The sequence below is a fragment of the Peromyscus eremicus genome, chromosome 3, assembly GCF_949786415.1.
Source record: "Peromyscus eremicus chromosome 3, PerEre_H2_v1, whole genome shotgun sequence".
NCBI classification, from domain to species: Eukaryota; Metazoa; Chordata; class Mammalia; order Rodentia; family Cricetidae; genus Peromyscus; species Peromyscus eremicus.
In genome coordinates, this window is record NC_081418.1 from 52,141,842 (window position 1) to 52,163,461 (window position 21,620).

The 21,620-nt window shown below is 38.3% G+C and overlaps 2 protein-coding genes across 3 annotated transcripts; both read right to left on the minus strand.

Moving 5' to 3' along the window:
- Window positions 1–686: 686 nt before the first annotated feature.
- On the minus strand, window positions 687–7,753 carry LOC131905769 (serine protease 58-like). The gene is made up of 5 exons (XM_059256582.1): window positions 7,444–7,753; window positions 6,536–6,683; window positions 4,165–4,415; window positions 1,351–1,496; window positions 687–937 (listed from the first exon to the last, which is right to left on the minus strand). Exons 1-5 carry the CDS (start codon window positions 7,481–7,483, stop codon window positions 788–790), a joined length of 735 nt encoding a protein of 244 aa, XP_059112565.1. The 5' UTR covers window positions 7,484–7,753; the 3' UTR covers window positions 687–787.
- A 3,600-nt stretch (window positions 7,754–11,353) lies between these two features.
- On the minus strand, window positions 11,354–19,478 carry LOC131906826 (cationic trypsin-3-like). Of its 2 annotated transcripts, XM_059257629.1 has the most exons (7): window positions 19,349–19,476; window positions 18,961–19,103; window positions 16,144–16,299; window positions 14,508–14,670; window positions 13,185–13,438; window positions 12,489–12,625; window positions 11,354–11,595 (listed from the first exon to the last, which is right to left on the minus strand). In XM_059257629.1, the coding sequence occupies exons 3-7, from the start codon at window positions 16,181–16,183 to the stop codon at window positions 11,446–11,448; spliced, it is 744 nt and encodes a 247-aa protein (XP_059113612.1). In that variant the 5' UTR covers window positions 16,184–16,299; window positions 18,961–19,103; window positions 19,349–19,476; the 3' UTR covers window positions 11,354–11,445. The 2 variants fall into 2 exon arrangements, with proteins under 2 accessions (XP_059113612.1, XP_059113613.1); XM_059257630.1 differs by lacking the exon at window positions 18,961–19,103 and having other exon boundaries at window positions 19,349–19,478.
- Window positions 19,479–21,620: the final 2,142 nt, after the last annotated feature.

A 21,620-nucleotide genomic window follows, 5' to 3' on the forward strand; every position in this document is an offset into this window, starting at 1 on the left:
CATGGCGGGAAGCATGGCAATATGCAGGCAGACATGGTGCTGGAGAGGTAGCTGAGAGTTTTGCATCTGACTCGGCAGGCATCAAGAGCAGAGAGACACACTGGGCCTAGCTTTAGCATTTGAAACCTCAAAGCCCACTACTAGTGACACACTTCCTCTAACAAGTCCACACCTACTCCAATAAGGCCACACCTTGTAATAGTGCCACTCCTTGGTGACCAAGCATCAAACCTCTACATCCATCATCTCTTTTTTTCTTCACAGCTGAGGAGAACTCTGTTGTGTGTGTACCACATTTTCATTATCTGATGATATCATTATCATTGTAGGATATTTACTTTTAACTGACTTGATTTTGTTCAAGTTGTGTGGTGTGTGTGTGTGACAAATGCCTCATTTAAGAGAAAAAAAAAGGAGTTTTTATGACCAAGATTGAGAGCTGTATACATTTATTGGTATAACACAAATATTTAGAACGCAGTTTGACAACATGGTCATTTAGCAAAAACAAAAACAAAAAACCTGACAACAGTAGGTCCCCCTAGCATCTGTCACTTCAGAGTCACACATGCTTCCCTTAGTACACTCAGAATCTACTAAGAAACTGGTGATTGATCACTTTCATGTAAATGAACAAATGTTACTAAATTTCTCAAAGTTTACATTATGAAAAAAAGCAGGAGTCATAAATTTCTGGTGTGATTTTATTGGGTGTTTTCTCTTGAATTTTGAAGAGAGTTAATTCATTGTAGAGATTGCGTCATTTTACACTGAGTGGTACGGCTTCTCAGTGGGAATGCATCATTTTCAAGATCCATCTTGCGTAAGGATGAATTTCAGTGAAGAAGCCCTCACTTCCCTTGGTTATGCCTGCTTTTCCCCAGGACAATATTCCATGAAGCCTCCCACTGCAGATGGCTGGAGCAGCTGAGACTTCCTGACAGAAAGAGATAACTAGATGTCAGTGTCACATTGTTGCCAGGGCTCAAGAGTAAATCCTAAGACATGGCATGTACCAGTAGCAAAATCATCTGGGGGAATGAATTCATTTAATGGGAGAGGTGACAACTGTTGCTTCTATCTGGTCTACTCTCTCTCTCTTCGCGGTTCAAGTTTTGTCTAACTTGAGTGTAAGTAGGAGAAGGGACAAATGGCCTACCCTAGATTTCTCCCACTATAAGATGAGGAGGGGAATGAAGTACATCGCAGAATGAACAGTCAGGGATAGGGACTTTAGCTTTCTGCCCTTTACTCTGTGGAAAGTCTTTTTGATATGTGATGTTTGATTTCCCAACCCTGCCTTGATCCTATAACAGATCCTGTACTGTCCTCTTGCATGGGTAAAGATACCTTAATTGAAGTCATAACATTAAGCGAGTGTCCTATGCACATGATGTTCATCCATATTTCTTGTTTCTCTTTTTGGAGAATATTCCAACAGTCACTTTGGGAAAGAGAATACTGATTTGTCCATGTCAGGAGGTCAGGATCAGTGACTGTGGGGGAGAAAAAAAGACAGATGAGACCCAGAGTTGTTCTTCTGAGGAGTGACCTTGTGACCAGCCCTTAGTTTGTGAATCAATTAATCCCTGGGAATATCCAATGCAAGTAGCTGTAGACACTCCAAACCTTAGAGTTTCTCATGCACAATCTCCATTTTGGAGAAATAGATCCCAAAGTTCCTCATCTATCCATCATTAGATATATAGTTCTATCTACTGTGCATAATCCAAAACTTTTGAATCAATTATATGGAGATTATGAATGTCCACAAAGAAAAAGAAACAAAACCCTTGGCCTCCAAAATTCCTTCTGCAACCTTCTGTTGGATATCTGTTCATCATCTTTACATTTTATCACATACTACAAATCTATATAAAATTAATGTTTTAAGCTTTCTTTCTTTTTTTCTTCTTCTTTCCTTCCTTTCTTCCTTCCTTCCTTTCTTCATTTTGAGTGTGTGTATATGTGTATAAGTGTGTGCTTATGCCATGTAAGCCTGTGAAGGTCAAAAGACAACTTGTGGGATTCAGTTCTTTGGTTCCAACATGTAGGTTATGGGGATTGAATGTAGGCCATCAGTTTTGACGGCAAGTGCCTTTACCTGAAAAGCCATTTTGCCAGCCCCCAAAACCAGTCATGCTTCACTTAATGATGGATGTATTCTGAGAACTGTATCAATTTGTACTTACAGTTAACAATTACCTACTAGACAGTATTTACTTACACAAAATTAAGTTGTAGAGCCCACTATCTATTTCTGCTATATTTTATAGTCTTTCCCTCTTAGGCTATACACCTGCTTAGCATGTGACTGCAATTAGTATTGTTACACAAAATGGTAACTACTTGTGTATCTAAACATATGTGAACATTGAAAGGTTTGGTAGAATATTGTTAGGCACTTTTAAGCTATAAATTGAATTTTATGGGATTGTTATTACATGTCTTTCCTCATTGTCTGAAACACCATTATATGGTTCTTGGCTATAAATTTAATCATTTATAAATGGTTATTTCCATGTATGAGTGTCTATATAGAAATGCACATACACATTTCCCCCTGAGAGGTCATACTGTTTGTCCCCATCACAGAAATTTCTACTATGCTACAAAAGTCTGGGTACTTTAACCAAGGGACTAAGTATTTTAATATCTAGTAAAGAATAGTAAGAAAGAAAAAAAACCAATTTGTCAAGCTAAGCATTGTGGTACCTACAGAGCTGATACATATCTAGTAAGATGGTGTTCTGTAGATTAGATCAAAACATGTTAAGTCAGAAGAAAGAGAGAAACAAGTTATGCTCAGTTTTATGTATTTTTATTTTTGGGAAAAATTCACTTAACAAGCTATATGAAAGTAACAAGTTACTTGAAATAAAAATTTCCTTATAGATATTGGGACCTTTGTAGGAAAGTCTTTTAGAGATAGTCTGTTGTGATTATTTTAATATACAGAACTGACACAATAAAATCTTCACATAGTAAAGATATGGATTTCTCCATCATGTGTGAAACTAATAAATTAGTTTCATAAGGTGTGATGGAATTACTTCAAATACAGCTTAAGAAGTCAATGACAAAACCTACATGAAATATACTATTTGTTTGTGTTTTTCAGAAAGCTTAGACACAGAATCCTAGTCAGTTTGTTTCTAAACTAAAGTACAAAGTTTCAAAATACTGAGAAAATCAAAGTTTCTATAGTTTATTTGTTGTGAAAATCATATTTATTTGGAAAGTGCTAATTTGTTTTCATGGTGTGGCCACCAGAAGCTGGGTTTAAACCTGACTAAGCAACTTTGAGAAAACCTGAAATAAGCATAACATACAAGCAATCACTGCACAGCCCACAAGGACGAAAGCACATGAGAAAGCCATGTTTGAAGAGAAGCTCCAGCAGACATCAGTTCCCTCTAGTCTTGCCAAGTTGGACCCATAAGGCAGACAGATGCGTGCTTATACTATATGCTATGATTATTTTCCAGTGAGGTGTGTCAGCCTAGAGATGTAACTACAAGCATGTTGTAATAATCAGCTAGTCTATGAACCATCTAACTCTACACCCACAAGTGAGGAGATTTGCTGTGTCACAAATTATGAAAATTATACTCTGTAAGGAACCAGCACTGGCAGGAGGGCAGACTCCTTCTTCAACCTTTTCTTTGTCATCCAGGGTCCCACGGAAAGAATGTGTCCTTATGTTCCTGGACACAGCCTGGGTTCTCTGTGGTAGAGTTGAAAACATCCTTCATTCCTTCACCTATCACAAAAAATTTGCTTTGCTTTTTCTAACCTCTCTTCTAAGGAGTACATGGTAGGCTTTCAGCAATTCTCACTGAGAAGCCCGCCCTCCATCTTCAATACCCTCTTTATCAATGAGGACTCCCAGTTCTTTCTAATTCATTTGTATTCAGTTGCTAGCCTCAGTTCTCAAATACTTTAGAGACAGAACAATTATGGCCCACTCTATTTGTTGCTGCCATAGTAGCTGTCCTGCATCAGTCTCATGAGTTTATCTGTCACCTTTTGGGAGTACAAAGTCTTGACGGTAATCACTACAGGATTAAGAACTTTATATTTCCTCTTTCTATCAAGTATATTCAACCACTTCTTTTCCCAGCCCCAACCTGCCCAAGATGAAGAAAACAATCAAACACTCACAGTTTTTGTAGCTATTCCAGGTCCATGTTGGTATAAAGCAGGTTTCATTAAATGTCATGGGTTCCATAGCTATGGCTATAGTTCCCACGTGCATGTTTATAGCAGCAGGGTAAGAGAGTTTTATCAGCATCAGGTCATTTTTCCGGAAATTTGCATCGAAATCAGGATGGACTACAGTCAGTGAGTAACTATAGATCTGCTCCCTCTCATTTTTGATGTTGGGTTGGTAAACTCCCAGTCGGATTTTAGCTCTTGGGGAAAAAGAAAAGGCAGAGAGATGAAGAGAAAACTGTCACACAATATCAGAAGTCACCTTATCCAATCAATTTAGTTTTGCTTTTCAGCTGCAAAATTGAAGTGAAACTAACATTGTGCATAAAATAATAGTTTACAGGATTATGATGTCATCATCATGCACATGGAATGACCAACATGGGGTCTGATATCTACAGCATATTCAATAGCTTCTATTCTAATTAAGATTTGAATAATCTGAACTAGAAGCCAGGAGAGAAGTCACCACATTTGACGGTTCCAGAGCTCTTTGTATACTCCATATTTGCTCAGGCAGGTTTTGAACTTGTACCTACTACATCTAACATTCTTAGCCTATCCAGTACTCTTCTCAGAACTAGATAATTATTTTTGTCTCATCTACATTGATCCCAGATTCTCAAATTTCCATGAGTAGTTTTGTAGAGATAACAAGCCATGATTACCTGTTACATTCTCTAGGCAAATTCAGATGCCCCTGTCACAAGGAGGCTAGTCATGCAACATACCAAAAGTGATATTCCCTTCCCAAAGTAATTCACATTAGTAATAGAAAGTCTGCTTATGAACTCCAGCATCATGTGAACTGTTTTTGTTTCCTGTGTATCTGTCCTAATGCAGAGAGCAAGACTTCAATCTCTGTTGAGTCAAATTTGTCTTAAACAACCAGGTGTCTAAGTTTGAAATAGAGCTCAAGCTCTGGGTCAGACTCCCTCATTCAATATGTCCTTTTTCTTCTTAAAAATTTAAAGTATTTTCTTTTATTTTATGTGCATGAGTGCTTTGCCTGCATGCATGTATGTTCACTACATATTTGAAAGTGTTTGTGGAGGCCAGAGAAGGACATCAAATCCTGCTGGAACTTTGAGTTACAGATGGTTGTGAGTTCTGTGGTGATGTGAGTGATGTGGGTGCTGGGAATCAAACCAAGTCCTCTCACAAGAGCAGCAAGTGCTGTTAACTGCTGAACTGTCTCTCAAGAGATCCCCTCAAATGGATTCTTGATATCCAACAAAAATACTGAGATTCTCAGAAAGAAAAAATAATGTTCTTCCTCTTATGGGGATCCTATCTTGTATTGTATATATGTATGTATTTAAACAAATATTCACCTGGTTATAGAATAGCATTTAGAAAGAACAAGGAAGAGTAGTAGTGGGTGATGAGGAAGTATGGAATAACACATAAGTTGTGAAAGAGAGTATAAAGCTATTTTTTCTTCTAATTCTGTCATGACTTTTTTTCTTGTAAGTGCATAAAAATGTAATTGATAATGAAGTCATAAAGCCCTAAGTGAAGCTCCATGGCTGTAACGTGGTCATTCTAAATGTTTAGGAACTCACTGAGACATGTGGAGTTTGGGACTGGGCAGTATTTGCTTGAGTGACTCGGTTCATCTATCGGTGTGATGTTTTTATTTGTGATTTCGTTGCAGTAAGATGATTGAAAAATGGATTTTCAAGAAATGCTTTATTTTATACTGAGGTTCCCTGCTTTCTCTTGTTTACCTGCAGGATGTGATCTCTGCCTTCAACTTCATCCCGTGACCACCTCTCTTACCACATATACTCAGTCAACCCTACTTCCTGACCATGCTACAACCCTCACAGCTTTGTTACATCAGAGACTATTGAATGTTGTTCTCATGCCCTGGAACACTTCTAGGCTTTATTCATTTAGCTGACTTGTGTTCTTCCTGCGTGTCTCCTATCTCCAGAGAGGCCTAACCTGCCCACCTTATACATTATTCTCACACCCCACACCTTGCTGTCCTGTTTTATTTACTTTTGATCACTTCTCTGCTTTGAATTACTTCTTAGGTCAGAATGTAAGATCCATGAAGGAAATGTATTTCTAGGATGTTCACTTAATGGTTATATTAAACAATATAGTAAGTGATTTGTGAATGTTTATAGATGAATATTTGAAATAAGTCTTCTAAGGCTTCTTAGTAATTTCTGAACTGAAGTGTGTAAAAATGGAAGAAGAGCCAATCTTCTTGGATCATCTAATCCATGAAAAGCATGGAAGGTTGCTTCCTAGACCAAATTCGATCGTGTAGATCCCCCCTAGCCCCCATGATTAAGGAGCCACTTACGGTAAGGAACAATGAGCAGCAGTGAGCACCCACTGACGGTCAATGAGAGTTCCCACACAAGGCTCTGGCTTGGACTGCAGATAGACCATGTAAGGAATGTTAAAATTAACTGGTTCATCTGAGTTCTGATCTTCTCCCAATACAGTTTCTGGAGTGTTAGGGATTAGGGAAGGAACAGAAACAAAATGTTTAGTAAGCTAGATTTAGTTAGGGTAGTTTTCAAAGATATCAAGGCCTTTATTTTTTTATATTTAAAAAATCCACACAAAATAAATGTGTCATACAAGCTATACATGTTAGGAAACTAATGAATGTTTTTGTCAAGATGGAATTATATCAAAGCTATCTAATACTAACACATGGGCTCATCTGATGCTGATCAAAAATTCTGACAGCACTGTGTATTAGAAAAATGAACAAAATCAACAAATACTTTAAATACTAGTTCTTACCACCAATTTTTGCCAATAATTGGGGTATAAATTAAATACTTTTTGACTTTGGTAGTGAAAAGAGCATAGAAACTCAAAATTTATAGACTTACTTTCTGATTAGCCTACTTTCCTACTTAGACCCAAACTTCCTAACATCTGATATGGGAAAAGGAACAGAGACTCTGTCGGGAGAATCAACTGCCTACTGAGGAATTCCTAGGCATGTTTCTGTAAAGCCCTCACAGGCAGGGTACTCAAAATGCTCCCAGATATCAGAGGGACCCAAAGAGTATATTGGTAGTAAAATATGTGAAATAAGAGTCTTTTCTTTGATTTCCTTTGGCAGATAATATCTTTAAAATGAATCCCCATTTCTCACTCTATCTCACAAGCTATGGGTGGTTACTCCACCTTGCAACCACTGGTGTACTTCTCTGGATTTCACCCTTAGCAGAAACTAGACTTCAAACTCACCTACTGCACCCAAGAGAGTGAGGATGAAAAACATTTTCATGGCGAGCTACGGTTTCACCAGAGTAGACTAAGTGGCCACCCTGTCGATTGTCCAACTTGGAGCCCTGGGACCTTGACCACGGTGGCTGAAGGAGAAACACTGATGGTAGGAGGAAAAGGCAAAGGACTTACAAAAATCTTCAAACTATTTTCTCAAGATCTGACCTTTCAAGATATGTGGGAGTCCCCAGAATCTGACTCTGATGAAGGTGGAGAGGAAGACCAAGGCAGGGACCTTGGTGCTTCCTGTGTAATACTTAAAACCTTCCCCAGTCATCAGATGTACCTGCTGACCCCTTCCCTCCTCTCTTTGTGACATGGCTTTTCTTTGTTGTCTTTCTCCTCCCCCGATTGTGACTTTAAACCCGCCTCCTTGAGCAGCTCTGCCTTTGCAGTCTCCTTGCCATCTCCGCAGGCTCTCAGAACATTGATGTATAAACTACATTGTCAATACCATTTTTACTTCTCCCTTCCTTTTTGTGCTGAGGAGCCTGTAGTTCTTACTGAAGTTAGTGGCAAAATCAGGACTCAGAACGAATTCTTCAGATTCCCTGTCGATAAGACTGAGCTTTATCTGAGACCTGGGCTCCTAGCAAACAGCATTGGTTATGAAATCCTCTCACTGTTCTGTGACTGGGAAACAAACCAACACAGAGTACCACCTTCATAAGACATGGGTCAGGTCTTCTGTTTACTTTTATTTTTTCTGATTCCAGTATGATTGCTCATTCCCTTGTTCTCCCACAGCAGATCCTGAAGCTTCTATCTTCTTACCAGGCCAGATATATTCAGATTTACCAAATTTTTATTTTTCATCATAAATGATGAGGAAAGATAGAAGTTTATTTCCTTAAAATTAGCTATCCTTAAACATTTTCTATTCAGCTAATTGGTTTTTTTTTTTCTGTTGATTGCAAAACAACCCTGAATCTGAATTTCTCCATCAAAAACTTACTTAAACCTCCTCACCCCAATAAAGGTTTGGGGTAAAACCTACCCTGCTGGCATTATTTGGTTGGAATAGTAAATGAAGCCAATTTCCTTCCTATTTTGCTTTTTGTTATTTTGTCCACTGCTTTTTTTTTCTGAATGGACCATGTTATTTTTTATGAGAAAATCTGACAAGATAGTTTCCTGATTGCCATCTGCCCCAGAGACAGGTAACATACAGTAAGGGTTTACCTCTACTGTTTTATTGAGAATTTTATAAATGTATATAATGAAATGTGATCATATCCATCCCCCTCCCATTTCTCCTCACCAATTCTCGTTCCTCTCAACACAACAAAAAGGTAGTTTAGTGATAACTGAGAAAATAACACTGAGGTTAGTTGTGATTGTACAGTTAGCAGCCTATTGATTTCACAATTAAGAAATTTCTTTAGCTTCATCTTAGGGGAAATAATAATATTACATTTGAACTCAGAGATTATCTAATCAAATATCAGCAAGAATTAAAAAGGGTTAGACCATGAGTAATGGAATAACCATCTTTCTGTTCACTGTCTATCCTGAGTCTCCTGTGGACAGCATGCTTGTATTCCTCTGATATTTGATTAACCCAGGATAAGATGGTACAAAAAAGAGGAGGCTGGAGAAGTAATCATGCTTAAGTAAGGTGGGGAATATGGAGCACCCACGATGGACTGTTTACGGGGTGGAAGGACCAGAGGTAGCTCATGTGACCACAAGAGGATGCAATTAAACAAGGTATGGGGACACATCAGAAAATCAGGACACTAGTTCTCTCAAGACCTTCTGCTGCCTTGCTCTTAGACTCACTAGCCTTCAAAACTGAGATATATGTCTTTTTGAATCCCCTTGGGTCTGGTGTTTTGTGATGATTACCTGAGCTGACTTATGCATTATTATTATTTTCCTCATCACCAGGATGGGATACCTTTCCTTGTTCAAACCTACTCCATTTATTCAGTGTTATCTGTGCTCAGGCCCTACTCATTATTTCCTTTCCATTGGGTCATTCCAGATAACAACAGGAATCATGTGGTTTAATTGCAGAACTTTCTCTGGATGATTGGTGAGGTAATGAAGACTTGAGCCAGTCAGGAATTAAAGCATTTTGTGTGTGTGTGTGTGTGTGTGTGTGTGTGTGTGTGTGTGTGTGTGTGTGTGTGAGAGAGAGAGAGAGAGAGAGAGAGAGAGAGAGAGAGAGAGAGAGAGAGAGAGAGAGAGAGAGATCCATTCTCAGGCTGGACTCAAAGCACAGATAACCACCACCTTTGGAACCTATATCTTAAATGTATATACACTCACCATTTAAAATTTTATCTTCAGTTAATTTAGTACATAATCTGAGCTGATTTGGTGGACTGAGATTAGGGGTATATTATTGCCAGAGACCATGGCTACTCTAGTAGTGTGATCATCAGCTTTTCATTATTTGGATCAATATCTAAGATAATTTGAGGGATAATTTATATTTGCTCATGATTTAGAGGTCAACAGTTTGGGGCTACATTCATTCTGGGTAACGTGAGGCAGATGGCAGAGGGTACTCACCTAAGTGTGGGCAGGAAGCAGTAGAAGGGAGACTGAGGATCATGTCAATTCTACAGAGTGACACCTTCAGTGCTATTATATTTCCTCCAGTTAGAACTTAGTCTCTAGAAATTCCACCAAACACCCAACATAGAAACACTGGCAAGTAGTAATACACCCTTGGAAAACAAGATTTTGGAGAATGGGAACATACTGGTGGGTGGAGCTTAGGAAAACAGAGAAAAACTGATAAAAGAAGAAGAAATGGCAGCACCCTGTCACGGAAGCCCTGATGCTTTGGGAACAAGGACATTCTGGGCTTTGTTCTGTCTTCGCTGTGAATTATTCCAATGACTTTGGGCAACTGATTATTTAACTTTGCGTTTCAGTGTCATTGAGTTCTATAACTCATGCTATGTGGCAGGGATGTTCATTGTAGCAACATTTCCCTGATGTATTAAGAAACACCTTATTATTTCTTTAAAATGTAATGGAAACAGTAACCTTATTCATTTTCATAACAGTAAGGTTTCATAGAGTCTCCCATATGTCAAGCAATCAGTGAGTTTTTATTGATTCGGTTGAATAAATGATGAAAGAAACCTTCAAATTCCATAATAGTTCAACATCTGCTCACCTTCTCATTTTTCATTTTTTTCCTTTTGACCTGTTTTTATTCTTTGACAATTTTATACACATGTATACTGTTTTTATGTAGTTTTTCTAGTTTTTGAGATTATAATATACTAATTTCTCTTTTTCCTTTCCTCCCTCCAAACTCTTCCATATACCATTCATCACTCTCCTTCAAGTTCGTGGTTTCTCTTTTTGCTAATTGTTATTGTATGCATATGTGTACACGTTTAAAGATACACATTCTTGAATATAACTTGTTTAGCCTGTATAATAGGATTCTGAGTTTTCATCCCCATTACCTTTTTAAAAATTATTTATTTGTATTTTATGTACATCAGTGTTTTGCCTGTATGTATGTCTGTGCGAGAGTGTCAGATCCCCTGAAAGAGGAATTACAGACAGTTGGGAGCTGCCATGTGGACACTGGGAATTGAACCCCGGTCCTCTGAAAGAGCAGCTGGTGTTTTTAACCACTGAGTCATCTCTCCAGCCCCCACATTACCTCTTTTTATTCTCCTATCCTGATGAAGGCCTTCTTAAATAATAAAAAACTTGCTTATGTTGGTGCCTTTTTAAAAAAACTCATTGAGTTTAGTGATGGTTATTGCCATCATAGGAACTTATTTCCTGGAGTCTGGGGGGTTTATCAGTGGCCGCATCACTGAAGATGACATCCTTCTCTCAGCAAGTTTGAAGAGAAAGTTCATCATTACCAAAGACAATCCGTAGACAAATATACGGCAGAATACAATGTTTTTATTTCCACACCCATCTCGGGCGCAGTAGCAAAGTGAAGCTGACTGTGAAAGGGTGGCTCAGGAAAGATACTTAATTGGCCTCAATGGTCCGTTGAATCCATTCCAGGTAGTTGCACACTTTGGTGGATACACCAGGTTTCCCTTTCTCACCACAATTAGCGCCCCAGGAGACAACACCTTGGAGTTCTCTATTGCAGACCACGGGGCCACCAGAATCATACTGAACAAGAAGAAAAAGATAATCAGTGTTCTTGTTGATACCCAGATGACAGAATGAGGTTGGATGCAGTCCATTATTATCCTGGGGCTATTTCTCAAGTCCTTCAAGTGATACCCACTCTACTTCCGGAAATCCAGCACGCAGTATCCTTACTATATCCCTAATACACTTATTTTTTTTTTAATGGTGCTACTTCTTTCTGTCACAGTCCTGTAGAGGCTATAAAAGGTGAAGACTGGAGAGATTTAAGGTTGCCTCATCAGCTCTGCATTTCCACATAAGTTCCCTGCAATACATTTCAAAAGGTTGCCTGTGGGTATTGTCTGGACAGTCTTACCGCCAATTTTAACTATCCCATCACAAATAGAAAACTTATAGTTCATCCTAAAGCTATTCCCCAACTTTCAGGTTCAACCTCAGAAAAAGTTTAACTTTAATTTTAATTTTGTATGTATATGTGGGGTGTGTGTGTGTACGTGTGTTTGTGCTTGTGTGGCGAAGGGCAAGCATGTGTTGTGAGTGTCTGATGGAGGTCTGAAGTTGATACTGGACATCTTCCTTCACTGTGCTCCATTTTTGTTTCTCTAGACAGGGTCTCTCGTTGCACTTAAGCTTGTGAATTCTTGGTACTCTGCTATTCATCTTGTTCCGGAGATCCCCTGTCTTTACCTCCCAAGTGTCAGCATCACAGGTGGCTGCTATGCCTGTCAGCTTTTATGTGGATTCTGAGGATCCAAATTTCAGCCCTGGTCGCTGTGAAGCAAGTGCTTTATCCACTGAGCCATATCCCCCGCCCCCTCAGATACAGAGTTATGGCCTTCTGCATTTCATATGGAGAAATACGTTGACGGGGCTGAGACTGACAGGCTGGCAGGGGAGGGAAAGGAACACACCTGGCAGGTATCCTTTCCCTCTTCCACAACGCCAACACAGAACATGTTTCTTGTGATCTGATGTGGGTAGTCACTGTGGCAAACAGAGTCTGACAGGATCGGGGCATTCAGACACTGAAGATCTGAAGAGAAGCTGTCTGTGGAGTGAAGAGCAGAAACAGAAAAGTGTTCAAGTGTCCCATGATGTTTCTTTCCCACCCTCTCTTCTCTCTCACAATACCAACACTTTCTGTGTCTTTCAATTTGACTAGGCCTTAGAATTTTGGAGGATTATTTTTTTTTTCCTGAAAGATTTTCCAAATATTTCTAACCAACAAGTTCTTCTTTCTTGACATAAATGTTAGTGGTGACAGATCTGAAGTCCAGAGACATTTCTTTAAGCTGTGTTCTCCAGGCTGAACTGAATCTTGTAATGTTCTATATACCATCCCAGTATCTAACGCTATAATTATCACCAATCATACTTAAATTAAATTCATTGACTTCTTTCTAATAATTAAATTTTCTTTTATCTTTTATATGATCTCAGCAAAATAAACTCTTAAACTTTGAATAGCATGTTCCAAGACTGCATGTGTCCAAAATTATCTTTAGGGAAACAAGCTTTGAATGAGAATTTGGACCAGGTAATCTCTTTCATGCCTTCCATGTCTAGGGGTTCTCACATTTGGGACTTATGCTCTAGGTAATACTTACTTCCCACGTTCACTGTGTCATCCCAGCCTGACACAAGGCACTCAGTATCAAAAGTTGGACAGGAGTTTGGCAGAGAGACAGTGGACACGCGAGAGTTGATGGTGGCTGGCGAGTTCAGTTTAATCAGCATGATGTCATTATCAGTGGTGTCATTGTCGTATTTGGGGTGGGGGATGATCTTGGATGCATAAACGATTTGCTCACTACCCTCAATTTTATGAATGTTTGATTCTCCCAGACGAACCTGTAGTTGGCTGTATTTATAAGAATGAAGAGTTTTCTAAGTATCCATCTTGGAGTTCTTCCCCCTCCTCTAAACTTTAATCATGAACATAAACACAAACACCCTCTTATTCAAGAATCTAGTTCATTGCACTTTAGATAGCACTGGTTACTCCTCTCCCAGTCATACAGAGTTCCTTTTGCATCTCTGCCAGTGCAGGCTCAGAGCCCACCATCTCACTAGAATTCAAGGCAGCAGATAGAGACGAGTGTCCCCTACAGAACAGTCAGGGGTGAACGTGGGATTGGAGAAGACTGAATGGCACTTAATATTTTCTTCTGGTTGTGATCACAAAATTTAAGAGAGAAGTAAGGAAGGACTCAAAGATGGAAAATATTTAGAGCACAGAACAAATTCTCCTTTTCCATGTTATAATAAAAAATGGTATAATATTACTTCATATGACATTTTTTATAATCACAATTGAGATACAATTATTGAGATTATGTATATGGTCTCAGGTTTTTGAACTACGTCATTGTGTAGAAAAATGCCTGTAAAATCCAAGGGCAACATATGTCATCACTCATAAAATTCCTATGACTACTAAGACATTTAGCTTCTGATTTTTTGTTTTTTAATCCGTCAAGTGGGATGGCAAATGGCTCAATAGGTAGAGATGTTTGCTGTTAAGCCTGATGACCTAAGTTTAATTCCTGGGACTCATATGGTGGAAGAAAAAAAAAAAAAAAAACCTCACGAACTTGTCGGCTTACCTCCACATGTGCCTCCCATAAAGTAAGTGATAAATATAAAAACTATTTTACTCATTTAAGGATAACTCTGCTACTGGGCAGTGGTGGCGCACAACTTTAATCCCAGCACTTGGGAGGCAGTGGCAGGTGAGATCCAGGATAGGTATCAAAGCTACACAGAGAAACCCTGTCTCAAAAAACCAAAAAAAAAAAAAAAAAAAAAAAAAAAAAAAAAAAAAAAAAAAAAAAGGATAACTCTACCTTTTTCTTATTCTTATTTATTCTTTTGTAGGGCTAAGGGAAAAAATGACCTTAGATTTAGAAGTGTGAATATTGGATACTTACGGCTTATAGCAGTGAGCAGCAGTCAGTACCCACTGGTCACTGACAAGAGAGCCCCCACACAAGTGGTAGCCAGCATTCAGGGACACCTGGTAGGGGACAGAGTTGTTCCCACATGCATAGCCTCTAATAATCTTGTCATCACTGTCATTACTGGGGACAGCAGCTGTTAGGGAAGAGGCAGAAACTTTGTTACACAGATCTGTCATGGAATTCCATTCATGAAATTTATGCAGACTACACCAGGTGCCAGTGTTCTCTATCATCATCAAATCAGAAAATGCTGGACTTTAGGTAGGTAGTTGTTTTTTTTTTTCTTTTTTTTTTTTTTACATTTTATTTATTTCAATGTAGATATTTTTGTAACTTATTATGTCTTTTATGTCAACCTCCTTATATAAGAAAACATTCACCTTTAGATACTGCTTTAAGTTTGATAAACCTTGTATTCTTGCATATATATTTTAACACACACACGCATAATGGCATTCACACACAGCAGAGACTCAGAAAATAAATGTCTTACAGCCACTTTTTAGGATATAAATATCGTTTTAAAGTATCAGACTCAGCATCCATGCAAATACGTTAAAACCTTATGCAGTAACTTGCTGGTTGTGTATGTTTATTAGTGATTGCAGAAGTGTTGGTGTGGACTAGCTGTTTCTAGGAGGGAATAGAAATGGAGTTTGCAGAAACCACTTGAGAATATTCTTGCTCTGCAGGAAGCAATTGTTTTAAATTTTTATTTTGTCCACATTTTCTTTGGATTTAGCCTAAAGTGTTTATTGAACATTTTACAGAATATCACAGTACCCTCCCTGATCTTTCTTGTTATTCTGGTTACTTCTCTACTGTTTATTACCGCATTTAACATTGGGAATTATGACCTGCATATTTGTTGAGATTTCTTGTAGCTATGAATGCCTTTAATTATGAAATATTGGTTTTGCTTTCTAATATCTAAATTTTTAATTTTGAGAAAGGAGTCTTTAAGTTTGTGGATAGTTGTAGTAAACTGTACCAGTTCAATGTGGAAGAAATTAATATAAATGTTTAGTGATACAATTTAGTAGTACTAACACTGAAATAGACAATTCCCTCTTTTTTCTCACAGTTGAATGATATGAGACTTTGTACCAATGAGAATTCATTAACAGTTTTCTCAAAACTGGTTAAGGTTTTGTCTATGACACATAAGATGTCTTTGCCAGGTCAGATCTCTTGTTCCTAGTAAATGACCAGCCCTTTAGTCTATAGGAAATTCAGGCTCACATGGTCACAAACTCTTCAGTGAACACAGATTAATTTTAACAATTAACTCCTTAGAGATAAGGGCCAACACTTCTTTTATGTGGACTACTGTTTCCTTTTCTTCTCTAATTTAGAGAGCCTACCTGGAAGTTCAGAACACATTCTGCATCTCTTTGCCTCACATACTGGACACTTAATTTGGATGAACTCTCTCTGACAAAAATTTAGTCTTTTATAAACACAGATGCTACATACTAACTTCTCTACATTTCAACCATCTTGCTTTCAGACCTTATATTCAACAACCAATGTTGATTTCTGAACACAAAGCCCACGTTTATGTGCAATGTATATCTCTGCTGATGAATTGTTTTGAAGGACTCACCAGTAGCTTCAATGAAAACTAGGAAGAGGAAGATCTTCATGGCTGTTCACTAGTTCTCCACAGGCCAATAGGATAAAGGCTTTTTTTCCACAGCTATTTATGCCTCCAGATTTGTCATTGACACTCAGGGCCATAGGTGCCAGAAAAGAGATTTCACTGTAAAGTGAAAAAAAAAAAAAAAGAAAGAAAGAAAGAAAGAAAGAAAGAAAGAAAGAAAGAAAGATACAGAGTTCAGTCCGTGATAGATAAAAGAGAACGCAGGACCACATGTAAGCATTTCCCAATTTCCTAGAAAGCTATAGAATGGAAGTTGCAAACCTAGTGGAAATTGTTTGTCTCCAAAGGAAGTAAGCTATATTCAGCTCACAGTACAAAGCTGCATGTTTCTGGATTCCCAGATAAAGATTCTTGTTGTGAACTTTTGCCCAAAGGGCTGCGCTAAACCTGTACCTCTGGTGCGTAACTAACAGCTCTTTCACAGTTATATACTTTGTTGATTTTCTAGGCACAGAGCATACAATTAAATGCAAAGAGTGTACCTGCTGGTTCATTCATTAGAAAGACATAGGATAATTCTGATCCTTTATATTCGTCCTTACTTTTCATTGTTGGGGGGACTGCATTTGAGATCACCCTGGAACTTGATAGCAAGTTCAGGGCCAGTCTGTGCAATTGTCCTGTTTTTGGTTCCTGAGTGCTGGGATTGCAGCTGTGTGCCACCATGGGTCATGGGTTATCACTTTATGACAACATCCCCCCTTCCTCTGAACAGTTTTTTTCTGAAGACATCACTGATAAAACATCCTATGGTTTGGTTTTAATTGTCCCTTGTCACTGGATGGCAAAACACTTAGAGCAACCTTGGTTCAAATTTTGAGGGAAGTTTTTGCACTTGACAAAACAATACTGTTGTTTCAGCATGCAGTGTTGAGGATAATAATTATGATAAAAAATATTATGTCAAGACCATCAAGTTGTTCTTATTATACCTTTATAAATGCATTTAAAATTTTGTTTCAGCTTAAAAAGGGACATAATTTATCAATAATAGGAATTTAAAACACAAACCTCGATTTCATTTTGCATTTTAAGAGATTAAAAATTATAAATAAGGTAGAATGAATTCTATTTGTTTACAGTTATACTCTCTCAGTGACCAACCCTTTTAATTATTAGAGTAGTACTGCTTATAGTACACAGTGCCTGGTCATTCATAGTTATTTTGAAGCAGTTCAGAGCACAAGAATGCAGGCCTAAACAAGGCTAGCACGACTCCCAAGTTTAGTTTGGAGTACAAAAATTTGGTAAAGTATTCTTCAAAGCTTTGCAGTTTTGAAGGCACATATACTCAGAACACATAATTTCATCTAATAAGCAAGAAACCAACAACTATCAGCGTTGCAGCTACATAGAGATACTCCATATGTATTAACTTTTCTACATTTGTAGTGAAATTTAGAATCACGGACTGTATAAAGTTGGAGGTCGCCCACATTGACAAAAATCAAGGCCTGAAGCCTGGTTGCTGTTTGAATGTGAAATACTCCCCCTAGGCTTATGTGTTTGAATGCTTGGTACCCAGGAGGTGACATTATTTGTAAAGGTTGTGCAACCTTCAGGAGGTGGGAGTTGCTAGTGGAAGCATACCACTGGGTTGGGCTTGGAGGTTTCCTCGCCTGGCTCCACTTCCTCTTCTCTGTCTGCTTCCAGACTGCTGCTGCCTGGGGATCTACCACCCCTGGGCTTGTGTTCCTTCCCTACCAGGGTGGACTGTATTCACACTAGAACCGTGAGCCAAAGTAAACTCATTCTGCCTTGAGCTGGCTTTGTCGGGTGTTTTTATCACGGTATCACGAAAGTCACTAAGACAGGCTGCTTACAAGTGTAGGCAGCGGTGTTAGTGACTGCAGAGAGGTGACTCCCTGATGTGCAGCTGTATTTCCAATTCCTATGGCAAAAGACTGGCTTAGTCAAGGCACATAGTTGTAGACCAGGCTTAAATATTTTAAAAATGGGATTTACAAAAGTCAGAATGTCAAAAACAATTTAATGGCCATTTTGCTGTGCTATGAAGGTCCACATGCAGTACGTATTGTACAAAACAGAACATACATTGCTCACTTTGCATGTTTTAAACCCATATTCCCTAAACCCTCTCAATCTTTGCAAAATATTTTAATAAATAAAAATAAAAACATAATGAAATTGAGATACCAGATCTGCATACATATGGTCATAGATAAGTCGAAGAACTCTGCAATGTTATAGTTGTTTATACATTTATTATTTAAAAGACTTCACATGAAAAGATGTTTTGATGAACACTACGTTGAGAGTTGATTTCTTGGGCCTGAAAAGATGGCTCAGCACTTAAGAGTGCTTGTTGCTCTTGCACAGCATCCAGATTTGCTTCCCAGGCACACAAAGTCCTTGTCAAGGCTCTGAGGGCATCAAACATGCAGATGGTGCACAGGCATACATGCCTGCAAGTATTTATATGTGTAAAATAAAAATAAAAGATCTTCTAAAGTAAGAATTTATTTCCTAAGTAGCTACAGGCCTGGAAAAATTTTCAAAAATCTTGATAAAACACAAAACCAAAAATGTTATTCATACAGGGTGTAAATAACCCTAAGTGACTTAAATAACAGTCTATAAATTGGAAATGTAAAAGGTGCTTTTCAAAGTTTGTGTAACTTGGGCAAACTTATATAGGGTGCATTCTCTAGTACTGTTGGCTTAATAAAAATGTAGCTAGTTAGATCACCATATTTAACGTTGTAGGGCTCTTATTTAAAGAGGTGGCCTTAAAAATACCTGCATAGCATGATGGCTTCAGCAAAAGAGACAGGTAAGAAGGGAAGATCATCTCCCTAGCAGACTTTCTGGTGAAGAGGGCAGACTGGTAGAGGAGAGCCTACATCCCCACACTAGTCAGCTGGGCTGATGAAAGAGACGACCTAGAAGGAGATGTGTCAACAATATGTGGCTATAATGATGGCAGTGTATATTAGGCACCGCCGAAAGACCATTTCATCCTCCCCTGCGCTCCGTGAAGCTGCTCCGGAACCCAGTGTCAGCTGGCGCCATCTTCCCAAACCGCCACCCTACACACGGCTTGCCTGGGGAACCTGCCCTCTGATGTGACAGAAAAACTCCATTAAGGAATTCTGTAGATTATTGGATATCAGTGCAGTGTGCTTACCACGTGAATCCAGCAATCCAGACCGGTTGAAAGTGTTCGGTTAGGGTGAGTTTGAGGACCGGGATTCCCTGCCCAGCTCCCTGAGTCTCAGTGAAGAGTCTCCAGGTAACAGGAGAATTCTAGCAGACCTTGCTAATCAAACGCCTGGAATTGACAGTGGTGATTGTTCTTTTGGCTGAGCCAGAAATCTAAAGTCTACCAGACACAGGCTGGAGTGCCTTCCTCAACTCACCACACAGCTTTGATGATGCTCTGCCCATGAGAGGTGATTACTTTGGAGACCAGCAAGTATTGAAATCTTTAAGATTCAGACCAATATCATGGTGGGTATGGGCGGGTATAGGGACTGCCTGTGCCTGAACAGGGATCCTTAGGATGACAGAGGGCAGCAGAGATTACCACAGAGGTAGCCATGATACAGAGAAATTACTTTCTCTCAAGGATTACTCCCCCCCCCCCCCACCCCCCCGTCTTCTATTTGAAATCTATTTGCAGGCTGACTCTAGGATAGACAATGGCAGGCATTTAGTAGCAGTAGGGGTGCTGCTGGGATGATGATTGGAGAGGAAAGGGGACTACTGTGTGTAATCACCTCTGATGATAGGTGTGACAGACAGGAGATTCGTCTGGAGTTCCAGAGATAGTTCTCGTGGATTATAGGCATAAAGACAGAAAACTGACAAATAGCGGTTGTAAATTATATCTGTGTTTACCTCGGGTTTGAAACAATTTCTATATCATAAAGCAAACTGCAGGGCATAAAACATTAGGTAAGGATGGCAAAATGGAAATAAAACAATCACTTAAGACCTTGCAGGTAGGTTTTTTTTTTTAAAAGATTTATTTAATAACAGTAGAACCAGAAAAACAAACAAAATACCTGGATAATGACCCCCTAGACTTATTTAATGCCTCAGATTTTCCATGAACAGTTCAGAATTGCTGAGAAGAGATAAATTTAATGAATTCACACAGAAATAATATTCACAAATAAAATCCTCTACGTTTCAAATTTTTTTAGTAACTTGAAGATATGGAATTACATTAAGTAATTATATGATTTGATTCTTCTCAGAAAGTTACATTAACTATGATCCCATAACAGGAAAGCAAAAATAGAATACAAAATAGGAGTTTAAACAAGCTATGAAAGATTAAAACACATGAAAGAATATGTATGTTTATTATTATTAATTATTAGTATCATCATCACTATTTTAGGTGTATGTATATGTTTTTCTCTGTGTAAAGTCACACATGTATGGGTGCCCATGGAGGTCAGAAGAGTGTGTTACGTGCCCTGGAGCTGGAGTTGTGAGTTCTGGGACTCCAATGTGGGTTCCCTTCAAGAGCAGCAAGTGCCCTTCACCACTGAGCAGTATGTCTAGCTCTATGAATATGTTTTTGAGAACTATTAAAACTTGAAGATTTTGTGTGACTGGTGAAAATTATAAGCTTTTGTAGGAACTGAACAGATTAAAAAAAAAAAAGACTTTTAAACTTTTTGTTTTCTTGTTTGTTTTGGAAACAGAGTCTTGAATTTGGCCCAGAGTGGCTTTGAAGTGGTACTTTCCAGTCTTGTCCTCCCTCCCCAGTGCCATGACTTCTTGCATGTACAATGACGCTGGTTCCGAAGTGAAACTTTTATCTTCTGTATTGAAATGAGAAAAAGGGTTGCTTGGAGAGCTGATCTACTCTAATTATATTACTTTTTTGTGTTTAGTTAAATTGCTTAACAGTCAGAATCCTGTCACTTCTTGTGTGTCTGTCTTATGAAGAGAAATGAGTATGTTTTATGATCATTTTTCTATTTTACAGTGATCTTATTTAAATTTGTATTTCAAACCATTAATGTACTTGATAAATGTGAAATTATTGTTTGGTCTAGAAGAAACTTTAGGATTTCTAGAGTGACCCAGACATTTAAAAATACACAGATCTATGTTTATAGATGCATTATTAATATATTCTCATAGATTGTTTGATATCCATATGAATCTGATATGTTTTTGTGTATATTCAGCATGCTTACATACTGTCTACTGGTATCTACACCCATTTTCTTTGCAGTTTTCTGATAGAACTAAAGAATTTTACAAACAGGGTTTTCTTTGAGTATCTGGATATTTTTTGTGAAAAAGTTTTACAAAATGTTTTCTGATTCAAATCTAAGATAACTGAATCTCTTTCTTTGATCACTTAAGTTTAGGTTTTATTTTGCATGTAGTGCAGATTTGCAACTCATGTGAAAGTATCTGTTTGTAAGATGTTA